General features: G+C 56.3%; 1 protein-coding gene across 1 annotated transcript in view; it reads right to left on the reverse strand.

Moving 5' to 3' along the window:
• ACADVL (acyl-CoA dehydrogenase very long chain) overlaps positions 1-20,083 on the reverse strand; it is a 73,102-nt gene that overhangs the window by 48,063 nt on the left and 4,956 nt on the right. The window contains exons 2-3 of the mRNA XM_068271940.1: positions 10,619-10,661; positions 2,456-2,530 (exon numbers count right to left, since the gene is read on the reverse strand). Coding sequence (XP_068128041.1) covers positions 2,456-2,530; positions 10,619-10,661 — 118 coding nt within the window. The remainder of the gene's footprint in view (positions 1-2,455; positions 2,531-10,618; positions 10,662-20,083) is intronic.

Here is a 20,083-nt window from a genome sequence, read left to right on the forward strand (position 1 = left end):
AACAGCAGCTCGCCCCACGGTGGTTGCTGCGTGATGACGGAGGAAGTGCAGAGAGTGGTTCCCATAGTAACCAGGAAGCCACTCTCTGCGACTTCCTCCGTCATCACGCAGCAGCCACCGTGGGGCAAGCTGCTGTTTAAAGAGAAACTCCGACCAAGAATTGAACTTTATCCCAATCAGTAGCTGATACCCACTTTTACATGAAAAATATAATGATTTTCACAAACAGACCATCAGGGGGCGCTGTATGACTGATTTTGTGCTGAAACCCCTCCCACAAGAGGCTCTGGTACCATACGGTACTCTGGGCAAACTGCCACAATGTAACAATGACACGCACAGGAAATGGCTGTTTATAGCTGTCTGTTAAAGCCAGAACAGCTACATAATCTGCCCACAGTAACAATGTCACCATGTAATACATGTCAGAATGTGAATCTGGGAGAGGAAAGATTTTACAATGAGCAAACTCTGACTAAATCATGTATACATAATTATTGTAAAAATTAAGCACCTTTTTATATTAAATTATTTTCACTGGAGTTCCTCTTTAAGAGCAGGACAGGGGAATAGGAAGCCGCGGAGCTAAGGTAATAGCAGCGGGGGCGGCTAAACTCGCTATCCTGGGCACGATACTAGCTATCCTGGGCACTATACTAGCTATCCTGGGCACTATACTAGCTATCCTGGGCACGATACTAGCTATCCTGGGCACGATACTAGCTATCCTGGGCACGATACTAGCTATCCTGGGCACTATACTAGCTATCCTGGGCACTATACTAGCTATCCTGGGCACGATACTAGCTATCCTGGGCACGATACTAGCTATCCTGGGCACGATACTAGCTATCCTGGGCACGATACTAGCTATCCTGGGCACGATACTAGCTATCAAAACAGACAAATGATAAGCGCTCAAGGATGCACCTGAATTGTAAGCCATCAGCGATGGCTTACAATTCAGGTGCATCCTTGAGCGCTTATCATTTGTCTGTTTTGCTTGTCTTATGAAATGTGTATACCATTTATGAATAGCAGCACGAGGAATTATGTTTTTATTGCTAGGTTAGAGGTAGGTAGGAATTATGTTTTTATTGCTAGGTTAGAGGTAGGTCTTCCCCAAGGGGGTACGTCACCGCCGTGGGGAAGTCTATTAGGTCATAATTTGTGCACTAATTATCACTGAAGCTAACACCCCCCCTTGGTCTATAGTGATGCAGGGTGTGTAATATAGTCCAGTTTCTGGAGCTCTGCCCACTGATGCAGCTTAATCACTAATTCCCCCTCCCTCTCTTTGCCTGCAGTGTATGCTGGGTGTGTAATTTAGTCCAGTTTCTGGAGCTCTGCTCACCATTGCAGTTAAATCATTCAGGTATGAGGTTGTTTGAAAGCGCTGCCATGTCTCCCACTGTGCAAACGATACTAGCTATCCTGGGCACGATACTAGCTATCCTGGGCACGATACTAGCTATCCTGGGCACGATACTAGCTATCCTGGGCACGATACTAGCTATCCTGGGCACGATACTAGCTATCCTGGGCACGATACTAGCTATCCTGGGCACGATACTAGCTATCCTGGGCACGATACTAGCTATCCTGGGCACTATACTAGCTATCCTGGGCACTATACTAGCTATACTGGGCACTATACTAGCTATCCTGGGCACTATACTAGCTATCCTGGGCACTATACTAGCTATACTGGGGCACTATACTAGCTATCCTGGGCACTATACTAGCTATCCTGGGCACTATACTAGCTATCCTGGGCACTATACTAGCTATCCTGGGCACTATACTAGCTATCCTGGGCACGATACTAGCTATCCTGGGCACTATACTAGCTATCCTGGGCACTATACTAGCTATCCTGGACACTATACTAGCTATCCTGGGCACGATACTAGCTATCCTGGGCACTATACTAGCTATCCTGGGCACTATACTAGCTATACTGGGCACTATACTAGCTATACTGGGCACTATACTAGCTATCCTGGTCACTATACTAGCTATCCTGGTCACTAAACTAGCTATACTGGGGCACTATACTAAGCACGATACTAGGTATACTGGGCACTATATTAGCTATACTGAGGCACTACCTTCCCATACTGGGCACTATACTAGCTATACTGGGACACACTGGGGGGCTGCACCAATCCAGCATTTCCTACCCCTGGCTTATATGAGGGTCAATCATTTTTTCCTGGTTTTTCAGGAAAAAGTTGGGGGGTCGGGTTATATGGGGGTCGGCTTGCTTATACGGTATAAGAGATTCCTGTGTGCGCATCAGATAGGAGTATCCAACTTATATTAGGAGTCAGAGTTGGGCCATTTTTTCCCCAACTCCAAGTACCCACAATTGCTGCAGCTCCACAGCCCTGGATTACACTGCACACATTGACCCGTCAGTAATACCCAGCAGTGTCACCACACAGATACTCACCACAGCTGTCTTCTGTGCCACGTGTACACTGTGCGGAGCTGCCTCTGCTGCCACACCATCCTTCTCCAGCACAGTCTGCAAATCAAGCATCACACTTACCACAAGAACCACGAGAGAAATACCATCACCATCAGGTGACCCCAACATGGAGGAGGAGACCCCGCACACCATCATGTGACCCCAACATGGAGGAGGAGACCCCGCACACCATCATGTGACCCCCAACATGGAGGAGGAGACCCCGTACACCATCATGTGACCCCAACATGGAGGAGGAGACCCCGCACACCATCATGTGACCCCAACATGGAGGAGGAGACTCCGCACACCATCATGTGACCCCAACATGGAGGAGGAGACTCCGCACACCATCATGTGACCCCAACATGGAGGAGGAGACTCCGCACACCATCATGTGACCCCCAACATGGAGGAGGAGACCCCGCACACCATCATGTGACCCCAACATGGAGGAGGAGACCCCGCACACCATCATGTGACCCCAACATGGAGGAGGAGACTCCGCACACCATCAGGTGACCCCAACATGGAGGAGGAGACCCCGCACACCATCATGTGACCCCAACATGGAGGAGGAGACCCCGCACACCATCATGTGACCCCCAACATGGAGGAGGAGACCCCGTACACCATCATGTGACCCCAACATGGAGGAGGAGACCCCGCACACCATCATGTGACCCCAACATGGAGGAGGAGACTCCGCACACCATCATGTGACCCCAACATGGAGGAGGAGACCCCACACACCATCAGGTGACCCCAACATGGAGGAGGAGACCCCGCACACCATCATGTGACCCCAACATGGAGGAGGAGACTCCGCACACCATCATGTGACCCCCAACATGGAGGAGGAGACCCCGCACACCATCATGTGACCCCAACATGGAGGAGGAGACCCCGCACACCATCATGTGACCCCAACATGGAGGAGGAGACTCCGCACACCATCATGTGACCCCAACATGGAGGAGGAGACCCCACACACCATCAGGTGACCCCAACATGGAGGAGGAGACCCCGCACACCATCATGTGACCCCAACATGGAGGAGGAGACTCCGCACACCATCATGTGACCCCAACATGGAGGAGGAGACCCCACACACCATCATGTGACCCCCAACATGGAGGAGGAGACCCCACACACCATCATGTGACCCCCAACATGGAGGAGGAGACCCCGCACACCATCATGTGACCCCAACATGGAGGAGGAGACCCCGCACACCATCATGTGACCCCCAACATGGAGGAGGAGACCCCGCACACCATCATGTGACCCCCAACATGGAGGAGGAGACCCCGCACACCATCATGTGACCCCAACATGGAGGAGGAGACCCCGCACACCATCATGTGACCCCAACATGGAGGAGGAGACCCCGCACACCATCATGTGACCCCCAACATGGAGGAGGAGACCCCGCACACCATCATGTGACCCCAACATGGAGGAGGAGACCCCGCACACCATCATGTGACCCCAACATGGAGGAGGAGACCCCGCACACCATCATGTGACCCCAACATGGAGGAGGAGACCCTGCACACAATCATGTGACCCCAACATGGAAGAGGAGACCCTGCACACCATCATGTGACCCCCAACATGGAGGAGGAGACCCCGCACACCATCATGTGACCCCCAACATGGAGGAGGAGACCCCGCACACCATCATGTGACCCCAACATGGAGGAGGAGACCCCGCACACCATCATGTGACCCCAACATGGAGGAGGAGACCCCGCACACCATCATGTGACCCCCAACATGGAGGAGGAGACCCCGCACACCATCATGTGACCCCAACATGGAGGAGGAGACCCCGCACACCATCATGTGACCCCAACATGGAGGAGGAGACCCTGCACACAATCATGTGACCCCAACATGGAGGAGGAGACCCTGCACACAATCATGTGACCCCAACATGGAAGAGGAGACCCTGCACACCATCATGTGACCCCATCATGGAGGAGGAGACCCTGCACACCATCATGTGACCCCAACATGGAGGAGGAGACCCCGCACACCATCATGTGACCCCAACATGGAGGAGGAGACCCTGCACACCATCATGTGACCCCAACATGGAGGAGGAGACCCCGCACACCATCATGTGACCCCAACATGGAGGAGGAGACCCCGCACACCATCATGTGACCCCAACATGGAGGAGGAGACCCCGCACACCATCATGTGACCCCAACATGGAGGAGGAGACCCCGTACACCATCATGTGACCCCAACATGGAGGAGGAGACCCCGCACACCATCATGTGATCCCCAACATGGAGGAGACCCCGCACACCATCATGTGACCCCCAACATGGAGGAGGAGACCCCGTACACCATCATGTGACCCCAACATGGAGGAGTACACCCCGCACACCATCATGTGACCCCAACATGGAGGAGGAGACCCCGCACACCATCATGTGACCCCAACATGGAGGAGGAGACCCCGCACACCATCATGTGACCCCCAACATGGAGGAGGAGACCCCGCACACCATCAGGTGACCCCAACATGGAGGAGGAGACCCCGCACACCATCATGTGACCCCAACATGGAGGAGGAGACTCCGCACACCATCATGTGACCCCAACATGGAGGAGGAGACCCCACACACTATCATGTGACCACCAACATGGAGGAGGAGACCCCACACACCATCATGTGACCCCCAACATGGAGGAGGAGACCCCGCACACCATCATGTGACCCCAACATGGAGGAGGAGACCCCGCACACCATCATGTGACCCCCAACATGGAGGAGGAGACCCCGCACACCATCATGTGACCCCAACATGGAGGAGGAGACCCCGCACACCATCATGTGACCCCAACATGGAGGAGGAGACCCCGCACACCATCATGTGACCCCAACATGGAGGAGGAGACCCCGCACACCATCATGTGACCCCCAACATGGAGGAGGAGACCCCGCACACCATCATGTGACCCCAACATGGAGGAGGAGACCCCGCACACCATCATGTGACCCCAACATGGAGGAGGAGACCCCGCACACCATCATGTGACCCCAACATGGAGGAGGAGACCCTGCACACCATCATGTGACCCCAACATGGAGGAGGAGACCCCGCACACCATCATGTGACCCCAACATGGAGGAGGAGACCCCGCACACCATCATGTGACCCCAACATGGAGGAGGAGACCCCGTACACCATCATGTGACCCCAACATGGAGGAGGAGACCCCGCACACCATCATGTGATCCCCAACATGGAGGAGACCCCGCACACCATCATGTGACCCCCAACATGGAGGAGGAGACCCCGTACACCATCATGTGACCCCAACATGGAGGAGTACACCCCGCACACCATCATGTGACCCCAACATGGAGGAGGAGACCCCGCACACCATCATGTGACCCCAACATGGAGGAGGAGACTCCGCACACCATCATGTGACCCCAACATGAAGGAGGAGACCCCGCACACCATCATGTGACCCCCAACATGGAGGAGGAGACCCCGCACACCATCATGTGACCCCAACATGGAGGAGGAGACCCCGCACACCATCATGTGACCCCAACATGGAGGAGGAGACCCCGCACACCATCATGTGACCCCAACATGGAGGAGGAGACCCAGCACACCATCATGTGACCCCAACATGGAGGAGGAGACCCCGTACACCATCATGTGACCCCAACATGGAGGAGGAGACCCCGCACACCATCATGTGACCCCCAACATGGAGGAGGAGACCCCGCACACCATCATGTGACCCCAACACCCCGTACACCATAGCTCTCAGCTGTACCTCTCTTGGAGGGACAGTCCCCTCTTTGGAGGCCCTGCCCCTCTTTCCTCCTCATTTGTCCCTCTTTCAGGACTTTGTCCCTCTTTTTATGTAAATATACAGTATATTTTTCTCTACTATAAACGTGTTTGATTGACTCTAAACTTTATTCCCATCCTTTAAAGGAATACTGAAGGGGGGTCGGGGGAAAATGAGTTGAACTTACCTGGGGCTTCTAATGGTCCCCCGCAGACATCCTGTGCCCGCGCAGACACTCACCGATGCTCCGGCCCCGCAGACATCCTGTGCCCGCGCAGCCACTCACCAATGCTCCGCCCCCGCAGACATCCTGTGCCCGCGCAGCCACTCACCAATGCTCCGCCCCCGCAGACATCCTGTGCCCGCGCAGTCACTCACCAATGCTCCGCCCCCGCAGACATCCTGTGCCCGCGCAGCCACTTACCAATGCTCCACCCCCGCAGACATCCAGTGCCCGCGCAGCCACTTACCAATGCTCTGCCTCCGCAGACGTCCTGTGCCCGCGCAGCCACTTACCAATGCTCCGCCCCCGCAGACATCCTGTGCCCGCGCAGCCACTTACCAATGCTCCGTCCCCGCAGACATCCTGTGCCCGCGCAGCCACTTACCAATGCTTCGCCCCCGCAGACATCCTGTGCCCGCGCAGCCACTTACCAATGCTCCGCCCCCGCAGACATCCAGTGCCCGCGCAGCCACTTACCAATGCTCCGCCTCCGCAGACGTCCTGTGCCCGCGCAGCCACTTACCAATGCTCCGTCCCCGCAGACATCCTGTGCCCGCGCAGCCACTTACCAATGCTTCGCCCCCGCAGACATCCTGTGCCCGCGCAGCCACTTACCAATGCTCCGCCCCCGCAGACATCCAGTGCCCGCGCAGCCACTTACCAATGCTCCGCCCCCGCAGACATCCAGTGCCCGCGCAACCACTTACCAATGCTCCGCCCCCGCAGACATCCTGTGCCCGCGCAGCCACTTACTAATGCTCCGCCCCCGCAGACATCCTGTGCCCGCGCAGCCACTCACCAATGCTCCGCCCCCGCAGACATCCAGTGCCCGCGCAGCCACTTACCAATGCTCCGCCCCCGCAGACATCCTGTGCCCGCGCAGCCACTTACTAATGCTCCGCCCCCGCAGACATCCTGTGCCCGCGCAGCCACTCACCAATGCTCCGGCCCCCGCAGACATCCTGTGCCCGCGCAGCCACTCACCAATGCTCCGGCCCCCGCAGACATCCTGTGCCCGCGCAGCCACTTACTAATGCTCCGCCCCCGCAGACATCCTGTGCCCGCGCAGCCACTCACCAATGCTCCGCCCCCGCAGACATCCTGTGCCCGCGCAGCCACTCACCAATGCTCCGCCCCCACAGACATCCCGTGCCCGCGCAGCCACTCACCAATGCTCCGGCCCCCGCAGACATCCTGTGCCCGCGCAGCCACTCACCAATGCTCCGGCCCCGCCTCCGGTTCATTTCTGGAATTTCAGACTTTAAAGTCTGAAAACCACTGCGCCTGCGTTGCCGTGTCCTCGCTTCCCCTGATGTCACCAGGAGCGTACTGCACAGGCACAGACCATACTGGGCCTGCGCAGTACGCTCCTGGTGACATCAGCGGGAGCGAGGACACGGCAATGCAGGCACAGTGGTTTTCCAACTTTAAAGTCAGAAATTCAAGAGGTGAACCGGAGGCGGGGCCCAGAGCATTAGTGAGTGGCTCTGTGGGTACAGGACGTCTGCGGGGGCGGAGCATTGGTGAGTGGCTGCGCGGGCACAGGACGTCTGCGGGGGCGGAGCATTGGTGAGTGGCTCTGTGGGTACAGGACGTCTGCGGGGCCGGAGCATTGGGGAGTGGCTGCGCCAACACAGGATGTCTGCGGGGGCGGAGCATCCGTGAGTGGCAGCGCGGGCACAGGATGTCTGCGGGGGCGGAGCATTGGTGAGTGGCTGCGCGGGCACAGGACGTCTGCGGGGGCGGAGCATTGGTGAGTGGCTCTGTGGGTACAGGACGTCTGCGGGGCCGGAGCATTGGGGAGTGGCTGCGCCAACACAGGATGTCTGCGGGGGCGGAGCATCCGTGAGTGGCAGCGCGGGCACAGGATGTCTGCGGGGGCGGAGCATTGGTGAGTGGCTGCGCGGGCACAGGATGTCTGCGGGGGCGGAGCATCCGTGAGTGGCTGCGCGGGCACGGGATGTCTGCAGGGGACCAGAGTATCGGTGAGTGGCTGCGCGGGCACAGGATGTCTGCGGGGCCGGAGCATCGGTGAGTGGCTGCGCGGGCACAGGATGTCTGCGGGGCCGGAGCATTGGTGAGTGGCTGCGCGGGCACAGGACGTCTGCGGGGGCGGAGCATTGGTGAGTGGCTCTGTGGGTACAGGACGTCTGCGGGGCCGGAGCATTGGGGAGTGGCTGCGCCAACACAGGATGTCTGCGGGGGCGGAGCATCCGTGAGTGGCAGCGCGGGCACAGGATGTCTGCGGGGGCGGAGCATTGGTGAGTGGCTGCGCGGGCACAGGATGTCTGCGGGGGCGGAGCATCCGTGAGTGGCTGCGCGGGCACGGGATGTCTGCAGGGGACCAGAGTATCGGTGAGTGGCTGCGCGGGCATAGGATGTCTGCGGGGCCGGAGCATCGGTGAGTGGCTGCGCGGGCACAGGATGTCTGCGGGGCCGGAGCATTGGGGAGTGGCTGTGCGGGCACGGGATGTCTGCGGGGGCGGAGCATTGGTGAGTGGCTGCGCCGGCACTGGATGTCTGCAGGGGACCAGAGTATTGGTGAGTGGTTGCGCGGGCACAGGATGTCTGCGGGGCCGGAGCATCGGTGAGTGGCTGCGCGGGCACAGGATGTCTGCGGGGCCGGAGCATTGGGGAGTGGCTGCGCGGGCACAGGACGTCTGCGGGGGCGGAGCATTGGTGAGTGGCTGCGCGGGCACAGGACGTCTGCGGGGGCGGAGCATTAGTGAGTGGCTGCGCGGGCACAGGATGTCTGCGGGGGCGGAGCATTGGTGAGTGGCTGCGCGGGCACAGGATGTCTGTGGGGGCGGAGCATTAGTGAGTGGCTGCGTGGGCACAGGATGTCTGCGGGGGCGGAGCATTGGTGAGTGGCTGCGCGGGCACAGGATGTCTGCGGGGGCGGAGCATTAGTGAGTGGCTGCGCGGGCACAGGACGTCTGCGGGGGCGGAGCATTGGTGAGTGGCTGCGCGGGCACAGGACGTCTGCGGGGGCGGAGCATCAGTGAGTGGCTGCGCGGGCACAGAATGTCTGCGGGGGACAATGCGAAGCCCCAGGTAAGTTCAATTAATTTTCCCCCGACCCCGTACAGTATTCCTTTAAATTGATATATTACTAACTTTAAAACGTTAATATGAAGGAAAATGAACCAGGATAGAAACGACCAGTGTGGATTGAATTATAAAACAACATATTTGTCTTAGAAAATCATTATGGTATGCGTGACTAGGGGTGTGACAGGGAGTATGATCAGGGAGTATGATCAGGGGCGTGGCTTAAGTGTCCCTCTTTCTCATCTCAAAAATTTGGGAGGTATGCGTACACCATCATGTGACCCCAACATGGCGAAGACCCCGTACACCATCATGTGACACAGACATGGGAGCACTACATTAGTGAAACCAGAAGGTGGCGTCCCATGCAGGGCAGTTATGACACAGGATGTGGTTATGGTTAGTGTTGGCCAGCAGGTGGCGCTCCCATGCAGGGCAGTTATGACACAGGATGTGGTTATGGTTAGTGTTGGCCAGCAGGTGGTGCTCCCATGCAAGGCAGTTATGACACAGGATGTGGTTATGGTTAGAGATGGCCAGCAGGTGGCGCTCCCATGCAGGGCAGTTATGACACAGGATGTGGTTATGGTCAGTGTTGGCCAGCAGGTGGTGCTCCCATGCAAGGCAGTTATGACACAGGATGTGGTTATGGTTAGAGATGGCCAGCAGGTGGCGTCCCATGCAGGGCAGTTATGACACAGGATGTGGTTATGGTTAGAGATGGCCAGCAGGTGGCGCTCCCATGCAGGGCAGTTATGACACAGGAGGTGGTTATGGTTAGTGTTGGCCAGCAGGTGGTGCTCCCATGCAAGGCAGTTATGACACAGGATGTGGTTATGGTTAGAGATGGCCAGCAGGTGGCGTCCCATGCAGGGCAGTTATGACACAGGATGTGGTTATGGTTAGAGATGGCCAGCAGGTGGCGCTCCCATGCAGGGCAGTTATGACACAGGATGTGGTTATGGTTAGAGATGGCTGATAAGCAGGAGGAAGAGATGCTGGTAGGTAAATAATCAGCAGTTCACACACAGTAAACTCACCTGGGCACTCTGGGCATAGCTCCTGGCACAGACGGCTGGCAGCCTGCAACACAGAGACACAGGACCATTATTCTAATGATATACAGAGGAACAGACATTTCCCAGCATGCTGGATAGTAGCTCCCAGTGACACTCAGTGATGGCTTCCAGTGTGGGATGAGCTTGGTCTGTAAATGGGCCCTGACAATGTCTACAGAAGGACATGAATGGGCGGTGGCAGCAGTGGCAGAGGACATGAATGGGCGGTGGCAGCAGTGGCAGAGGACATGAATGGGCGGTGGCAGCAGTGGCAGAGGACATGAATGGGCGGTGGCAGCAGTGGCAGAGGACATGAATGGGCGGTGGCAGCAGTGGCAGAGGACATGAATGGGCGGTGGCAGCAGTGGCAGAGGACATGAATGGGCGGTGGCAGCAGTGGCAGAGGACATGAATGGGCGGTGGCAGCAGTGGCAGAGGACATGAATGGGCGGTGGCAGCAGTGGCAGAGGACATGAATGGGCGGTGGCAGCAGTGGCAGAGGACATGAATGGGCGGTGGCAGCAGTGGCAGAGGACATGAATGGGCGGTGGCAGCAGTGGCAGAGGACATGAATGGGCGGTGGCAGCAGTGGCAGAGGACATGAATGGGCGGTGGCAGCAGTGGCAGAGGACATGAATGGGCGGTGGCAGCAGTGGCAGAGGACATGAATGGGTGGTGGCAGCAGTGGCAGAGGACATGAATGGACGGTGGCAGAGGACATGAATGGGCGGTGGCAGCAGTGGCAGAGGACATGAATGGGTGGTGGCAGCAGTGGCAGAGGACATGAATGGGTGGTGGCAGCAGTGGCAGAGGACATGAATGGACGGTGGCAGAGGACATGAATGGGTGGTGGCAGCAGTGGCAGAGGACATGAATGGGCGGTGGCAGCAGTGGCAGAGGACATGAATGGGTGGTGGCAGCAGTGGCAGAGGACATGAATGGACGGTGGCAGAAGACATGAATGGGCGGTGGCAGCAGTGGTAGAGGACATGAATGGGTGGTGGCAGCAGTGGCAGAGGACATGAATGGGTGGTGGCAGCAGTGGCAGAGGACATGAATGGGTGGTGGCAGCAGTGGCAGAGGACATGAATGGACGGTGGCAGAAGACATGAATGGGTGGTGGCAGCAGTGGCAGAGGACATGAATGGGCGGTGGCAGCAGTGGCAGAGGACATGAATGGGTGGTGGCAGCAGTGGCAGAGGACATGAATGGACGGTGGCAGAGGACATGAATGGGCGGTGGCAGCAGTGGCAGAGGACATGAATGGGCGGTGGCAGCAGTGGCAGAGGACATGAATGGACGGGAAAATGGAACGTTTTTAGCACTAGAATGAAGGCGGCCTGAGTGACAGCTGCACAGTTAGGGCCAGAGTGAACACGGCCTGAGTGACAGCTGCACAGTTAGGGCCAGTGTGACAGCTGCACAGTTAGGGCCAGTGTGACAGCTGCACAGTGTGAACGAGGCCTGAGTGCCAGCTGCACAGTTAGGGCCAGTGTGACAGCTGCACAGTTAGGGCCAGTGTGAACGAGGCCTGAGTGCCAGGAGCACAGTTAGGGCCTGAGAGACGGATGCACAGTCAGGGCCAGAGTGAACGAGGTCTGAGCGACAGCTGCACAGTTAGGGCCAGAGTGAACATAGCCTGAGTGACAGCTGCACAGTTAGGGCCAGTGTGACAGCTGCACAGTGTGAACGAGGCCTAAGTGCCAGCTGCACAGTTAGGGCCAGTGTGAACGAGGCCTGAGTGATAGCTGCACAGTTAGGGCCAGTGTGAGAGCTGCACAGTTAGGGCGAGTGTGAACGAGGTTTGAGTGACAGCTGCACAGTTAGAGCCAGTGTGAACACAGCCTGAGTGACAGCTGCAGTTAGTGCCAGTGTGAATGAGGTCTAAATGACAGCTACACAGTTAGGGCCAGTGTGAGCACAGCCTGAGTGACACCTGCACCGTTAGGGCCAGAGTGAACGAGGTCTGAGCGACAGCTACACAGTTAAAGCCAGAGTGAACACAGCCTGAGGAACAGCTGCACAGTTAGGACCTGAGTGACAGCTACACAGTTGGGGCCAGTGTGAACACGGCCTGAGTGACAGCTGCACAGTTAGGGCCAGTGTGAACGAGGCCTGAGTGACAGCTGCACATTTAGGGCCAGCGTGAACGAGTCTGAGTGACAGCTGCACAGTTAGGGCCAGCGTGAACGAGGCCTGAGTGACAGCTGCACAGTTAGGGCCAGTGTGAATAAGGTCTGAGTGACAGCTGCACAGTTAGGACCTGAGTGACAGCTACACAGTTGGGGCCAGTGTGAACACGGCCTGAGTGACAGCTGCACAGTTAGGGCCAGCGTGAACGAGGCCTGAGTGACAGCTGCACAGTTAGGGCCAGTGTGAACGAGGCCTGAGTGACAGCTGCACAGTTAGGGCCAGTGTGAATAAGGTCTGAGTGACAGCTGCACAGTTAGGACCTGAGTGACAGCTACACAGTTGGGGCCAGTGTGAACGAGGCCTGAGTAACAGCTGCACAGTTAGGGCCAGTGTGAATAAAGTCTGAGTGACAGCTGCACAGTTAGGGCCAGTGTGAATAAAGTCTGAGTGACAGCTGCACAGTTAGGGCCAGTGTGAACGATGTGTGGGGAAATGCTGCAGATCCGGCCCTAGTGCTGGGGACAGTCTATGGCCTCCTATCTCTCCTCTATGTGTGACTAATGTGTGGGGAAACGCTGCAGATCCAGCCCTAGTGCTGGGGGACAGTCTATGGCCTCCTATCTCTCCTCTATGTGTGACTAATGTGTGGGGAAACGCTGCAGATCCGGCCCTAGTGCTGGGGACAGTCTATGGCCTCCTATCTCTCCTCTATGTGTGACTAATGTGTGGGGAAACGCTGCAGATCCGGCCCTAGTGCTGGGGTACAGTCTATGGCATCCTATCTCTCCTCTATGTGTGACTAATGTGTGGGGAAACGCTGCAGATCCAGCCCTAGTGCTGGGGACAGTCTATGGCCTCCTATCTCTCCTCTATGTGTGACTAATGTGTGGGGAAACGCTGCAGATCCAGCCCTAGTGCTGGGGACAGTCTATGGCCTCCTATCTCTCCTCTATGTGACTAATGTGTGGGGAAACGCTGCAGATCCAGCCCTAGTGCTGGGGACAGTCTATGGCCTCCTATCTCTCCTCTATGTGTGACTAATGTGTGGGGAAACGCTGCAGATCCAGCCCTAGTGCTGGGGACAGTCTATGGCCTCCTATCTCTCCTCTATGTGTGACTAATGTGTGGGGAAACGCTGCAGATCCGGCCCTAGTGCTGGGGACAGTCTATGGCCTCCTATCTCTCCTCTATGTGACTAATGTGTGGGGAAACGCTGCAGATCCAGCCCTAGTGCTGGGGACAGTCTATGGCCTCCTATCTCTCCTCTATGTGTGACTGTGTGGGGAAACGCTGCAGATCCGGCCCTAGTGCTGGGGACAGTCTATGGCCTCCTATCTCTCCTCTATGTGACTAATGTGTGGGGAAACGCTGCAGATCCGGCCCTAGTGCTGGGGGACAGTCTATGGCCTCCTATCTCTCCTCTATGTGAGTAATGTGTGGGGAAACGCTGCAGATCCAGCCCTAGTGCTGGGGACAGTCTATGGCCTCCTATCTTTCCTCTATGTGTGACTAATGTGTGGGGAAACGCTGCAGATCCGGCCCTAGTGCTGGGGACAGTCTATGGCCTCCTATCTCTCCTCTATGTGTGACTAATGTGTGGGGAAACGCTGCAGATCCAGCCCTAGTGCTGGGGGACAGTCTATGGTCTCCTATCTCTCCTCTATATGTGACTAATGTGTGGGGAAACGCTGCAGATCCGGCCCTAGTGCTGGGGACAGTCTATGGCCTCCTATCTCTCCTCTATGTGTGACTAATGTGTGGGGAAACGCTGCAGATCCGGCCCTAGTGCTGGGGACAGTCTATGGCCTCCTATCTCTCCTCTATGTGACTAATGTGTGGGGAAACGCTGCAGATCCAGCCCTAGTGCTGGGGACAGTCTATGGCCTCCTATCTCTCCTCTATGTGTGACTGATGTGTGGGGAAACGCTGGAGATCCAGCCCTAGTGCTGGGGACAGTCTATGGCCTCCTATCTCTCCTCTATGTGTGACTAATGTGTGGGGAAACGCTGCAGATCCGGCCCTAGTGCTGGGGACAGTCTATGGCCTCCTATCTCTCCTCTATGTGACTAATGTGTGGGGAAACGCTGCAGATCCAGCCCTAGTGCTGGGGACAGTCTATGGCCTCCTATCTCTCCTCTATGTGTGACTAATGTGTGGGGAAACGCTGCAGATCCGGCCCTAGTGCTGGGGACAGTCTATGGCCTCCTATCTCTCTATGTGACTAATGTGTGGGGAAACGCTGCAGATCTGACCCTAGTGCTGGGGACAGTCTATGGCCTCCTATCTCTCCTCTATGTGTGCCTAATGTGTGGGGAAACGCTGCAGATCCGGCCCTAGTGCTGGGGACAGTCTATGGCCTCCTATCTCTCCTCTATGTGTGCCTAATGTGTGGGGAAACGCTGCAGATCCAGCCCTAGTGCTGGGGACAGTCTATGGCCTCCTATCTCTCTATGTGACTAATGTGTGGGGAAACGCTGCAGATCTGACCCTAGTGCTGGGGACAGTCTATGGCCTCCTATCTCTCCTCTATGTGTGACTAATGTGTGGGGAAACGCTGCAGATCCGGCCCTAGTGCTGGGGACAGTCTATGGCCTCCTATCTCTCCTCTATGTGTGCCTAATGTGTGGGGAAACGCTGCAGATCCAGCCCTAGTGCTGGGGACAGTCTATGGCCTCCTATCTCTCCTCTATGTGTGACTAATGTGTGGGGAAACGCTGCAGATCCAGCCCTAGTGCTGGGGACAGTCTATGGCCTCCTATCTCTCCTCTATGTGTGACTAATGTGTGGGGAAACGCTGCAGATCCAGCCCTAGTGCTGGGGACAGTCTATGGCCTCCTATCTCTCCTCTATGTGTGACTAATGTGTGGGGAAACGCTGCAGATCCGGCCCTAGTGCTGGGGGACAGTCTATGGCCTCCTATCTCTCCTCTATGTCACTAATGTGTGGGGAAACGCTGCAGATCCAGCCCTAGTGCTGGGGGACAGTCTATGGCCTCCTATCTCTCCTCTATGTGACTAATGTGTGGGGAAACGCTGCAGATCCAGCCCTAGTGCTGGGGACAGTCTATGGCCTCCTATCTCTCCTCTATGTGTGACTAATGTGTGGGGAAACGCTGCAGATCCGGCCCTAGTGCTGGGGACAGTCTATGGCCTCCTATCTCTCCTCTATGTGTGACTAATGTGTGGGGAAACGCTGCAGATCCGGCCCTAGTGCTGGGGACAGTCTATGGCCTCCTATCTCTCCTCTATGTGTGACTAATGTGTGGGGAAACGCTGCAGATCCGGCCCTAGTGCTGGGGACAGTCTATGGCCTCCTATCTCTCCTCTATGTGTGCCTAATGTGTGGGGAAACGCTGCAGATCCAGCCCTAGTGCTGGGGACAGTCTATGGCCTCCTATCTCTCCTCTATGTGTGACTAATGTGTGGGGAAACGCTGCAGATCCAGCCCTAGTGCTGGGGACAGTCTATGGCCTCCTATCTCTCCTCTATGTGTGACTAATGTGTGGGGAAACGCTGCAGATCCGGCCCTAGTGCTGGGGACAGTCTATGGCCTCCTATCTCTCCTCTATGTGTGACTAATGTGTGGGGAAACGCTGCAGATCCGGCCCTAGTGCTGGGGACAGTCTATGGCCTCCTATCTCTCCTCTATGTGTGACTAATGTGTGGGGAAACGCTGCAGATCCAGCCCTAGTGCTGGGGACAGTCTATGGCCTCCTATCTCTCCTCTATGTGTGACTAATGTGTGGGGAAACGCTGCAGATCCGGCCCTAGTGCTGGGGACAGTCTATGGCCTCCTATCTCTCCTCTATGTGTGACTAATGTGTGGGGAAACGCTGCAGATCCAGCCCTAGTGCTGGGGACAGTCTATGGCCTCCTATCTCTCCTCTATGTGTGACTAATGTGTGGGGAAACGCTGCAGATCCGGCCCTAGTGCTGGGGACAGTCTATGGCCTCCTATCTCTCCTCTATGTGTGACTAATGTGTGGGGAAACGCTGCAGATCCGGCCCTAGTGCTGGGGACAGTCTATGGCCTCCTATCTCTCCTCTATGTGTGACTAATGTGTGGGGAAACGCTGCAGATCCAGCCCTAGTGCTGGGGACAGTCTATGGCCTCCTATCTCTCTATGTGTGACTAATGTGTGGGGAAACGCTGCAGATCCAGCCCTAGTGCTGGGGACAGTCTATAGCCTCCTATCTCTCCTCTATGTGTCACTAATGTGTGGGGAAACGCCGCAGATCCGGCCCTAGTGCTGGGGACAGTCTATGGCCTCCTATCTCTCCTCTATGTGTGACTAATGTGTGGGGAAACGCTGCAGATCCAGCCCTAGTGCTGGGGGACAGTCTATGGCCTCCTATCTCTCCTCTATGTGTGACTAATGTGTGGGGAAACGCTGCAGATCCAGCCCTAGTGCTGGGGACAGTCTATGGCCTCCTATCTCTCCTCTATGTGTGACTAATGTGTGGGGAAACGCTGCAGATCCAGCCCTAGTGCTGGGGGACAGTCTATGGCCTCCTATCTTTCCTCTATGTGTGACTAATGTGTGGGGAAACGCTGCAGATCCAGCCCTAGTGCTGGGGACAGTCTATGGCCTCCTATCTCTCCTCTATGTGTGACTAATGTGTGGGGAAACGCTGCAGATCCGGCCCTAGTGCTGGGGACAGTCTATGGCCTCCTATCTCTCCTCTATGTGTGACTAATGTGTGGGGAAACGCTGCAGATTCAGCCCTAGTGCTGGGGACAGTCTATGGCCTCCTATCTCTCCTCTATGTGTGACTAATGTGTGGGGAAACGCTGCAGATCCGGCCCTAGTGCTGGGGACAGTCTATGGCCTCCTATCTCTCCTCTATGTGTGACTAATGTGTGGGGAAACGCTGCAGATTCAGCCCTAGTGCTGGGGACAGTCTATGGCCTCCTATCTCTCCTCTATGTGTGACTAATGTGTGGGGAAACGCTGCAGATCCGGCCCTAGTGCTGGGGACAGTCTATGGCCTCCTATCTCTCCTCTATGTGTGACTAATGTGTGGGGAAACGCTGCAGATCCAGCCCTAGTGCTGGGGGACAGTCTATGGCCTCCTATCTCTCCTCTATGTGTGACTAATGTGTGGGGAAACGCTGCAGATCCGGCCCTAGTGCTGGGGACAGCCTATGGTCTCCTATCTCTCCTCTATGTGTGACTAATGTGTGGGGAAACGCTGCAGATCCGGCCCTAGTGCTGGGGACAGTCTATGGTCTCCTATCTCTCCTCTATGTGACTAATGTGTGGGGAAACGCTGCAGATCCGGCCCTAGTGCTGGGGACAGTCTATGGCCTCCTATCTCTCCTCTATGTGACTAATGTGTGGGGAAACGCTGCAGATCCAGCCCTAGTGCTGGGGACAGTCTATGGCCTCCTATCTCTCCTCTATGTGACTAATGTGTGGGGAAATGCTGCAGATCCAGCCCTAGTGCTGGGGACAGTCTATGGCCTCCTATCTCTCCTCTATGTGTGACTATTGTGTGGGGAAATGCTGCAGATCCAGCCCTAGTGCTGGGGACAGTCTATGGCCTCCTATCTCTCCTCTATGTGTGACTAATGTGTGGGGAAACGCTGCAGATCCAGCCCTAGTGCTGGGGGACAGTCTATGGCCTCCTATCTCTCCTCTATGTGACTAATGTGTGGGGAAACGCTGCAGATCCAGCCCTAGTGCTGGGGACAGTCTATGGCCTCCTATCTCTCCTCTATGTGTGACTAATGTGTGGGGAAACGCTGCAGATCCGGCCCTAGTGCTGGGGACAGTCTATGGTCTCCTATCTCTCCTCTATGTGTGACTAATGTGTGGGGAAACGCTGCAGATCCGGCCCTAGTGCTGGGGACAGTCTATGGCCTCCTATCTCTCCTCTATGTGTGACTAATGTGTGGGGAAACGCTGCAGATCCAGCCCTAGTGCTGGGGACAGTCTATGGCCTCCTATCTCTCCTCTATGTGTGACTAATGTGTGGGGAAACACTGCAGATTCAGCCCTAGTGCTGGGGACAGTCTATGGCCTCCTATCTCTCCTCTATGTGTGACTGTGTGGGGAAACGCTGCAGATCCGGCCCTAGTGCTGGGGACAGTCTATGGCCTCCTATCTCTCCTCTATGTGTCACTAATGTGTGGGGAAACGCTGCAGATCCGGCCCTAGTGCTGGGGGACAGTCTATGGCCTCCTATCTCTCCTCTATGTGACTAATGTGTGGGGAAACGCTGCAGATCCGGCCCTAGTGCTGGGGGACAGTCTATGGCCTCCTATCTCTCCTCTATGTGTGACTAATGTGTGGGGAAACGCTGCAGATCCAGCCCTAGTGCTGGGGACAGTCTATGGCCTCCTATCTTTCTATGTGTGACTAATGTGTGGGGAAACGCTGCAGATCCAGCCCTAGTGCTGGGGACAGTCTATGGCCTCCTATCTCTCCTCTATGTGTGACTAATGTGTGGGGAAACGCTGCAGATCCGGCCCTAGTGCTGGGGACAGTCTATGGCCTCCTATCTCTCCTCTATGTGTGACTAATGTGCGGGGAAACGCTGCAGATCCAGCCCTAGTGCTGGGGACAGTCTATGGCCTCCTATCTCTCCTCTATGTGACTAATGTGTGGGGAAACGCTGCAGATCAGGCCCTAGTGCTGGGGGACAGTCTATGGCCTCCTATCTCTCCTCTATGTGTGACTAATGTGTGGGGAAACGCTGCAGATCCAGCCCTAGTGCTGGGGACAGTCTATGGCCTCCTATCTCTCCTCTATGTGTCACTAATGTGTGGGGAAACGCTGCAGATCCAGCCCTAGTGCTGGGGACAGTCTATGGCCTCCTATCTCTCCTCTATGTGTGACTAATGTGTGGGGAAACGCTGCAGATCCGGCCCTAGTGCTGGGGACAGTCTATGGCCTCCTATCTCTCCTCTATGTGTGACTAATGTGTGGGGAAACGCTGCAGATCCAGCCCTAGTGCTGGGGACAGTCTATGGCCTCCTATCTCTCCTCTATGTGTGACTAATGTGCGGGGAAACGCTGCAGATCCAGCCCTAGTGCTGGGGACAGTCTATGGCCTCCTATCTCTCCTCTATGTGTGACTAATGTGTGGGGAAACGCTGCAGATCCGGCCCTAGTGCTGGGGACAGTCTATGGCCTCCTATCTCTCCTCTATGTGTGACTAATGTGTGGGGAAACGCTGCAGATCCAGCCCTAGTGCTGGGGACAGTCTATGGCCTCCTATCTCTCCTCTATGTGACTAATGTGTGAGGAAACGCTGCAGATCCGGCCCTAGTGCTGGGGGACAGTCTATGGCCACCTATCTCTCCTCTATG

This window comes from Hyperolius riggenbachi, chromosome 3 (genome assembly GCF_040937935.1).
Source record: "Hyperolius riggenbachi isolate aHypRig1 chromosome 3, aHypRig1.pri, whole genome shotgun sequence".
Lineage (NCBI taxonomy): Eukaryota > Metazoa > Chordata > Amphibia > Anura > Hyperoliidae > Hyperolius > Hyperolius riggenbachi.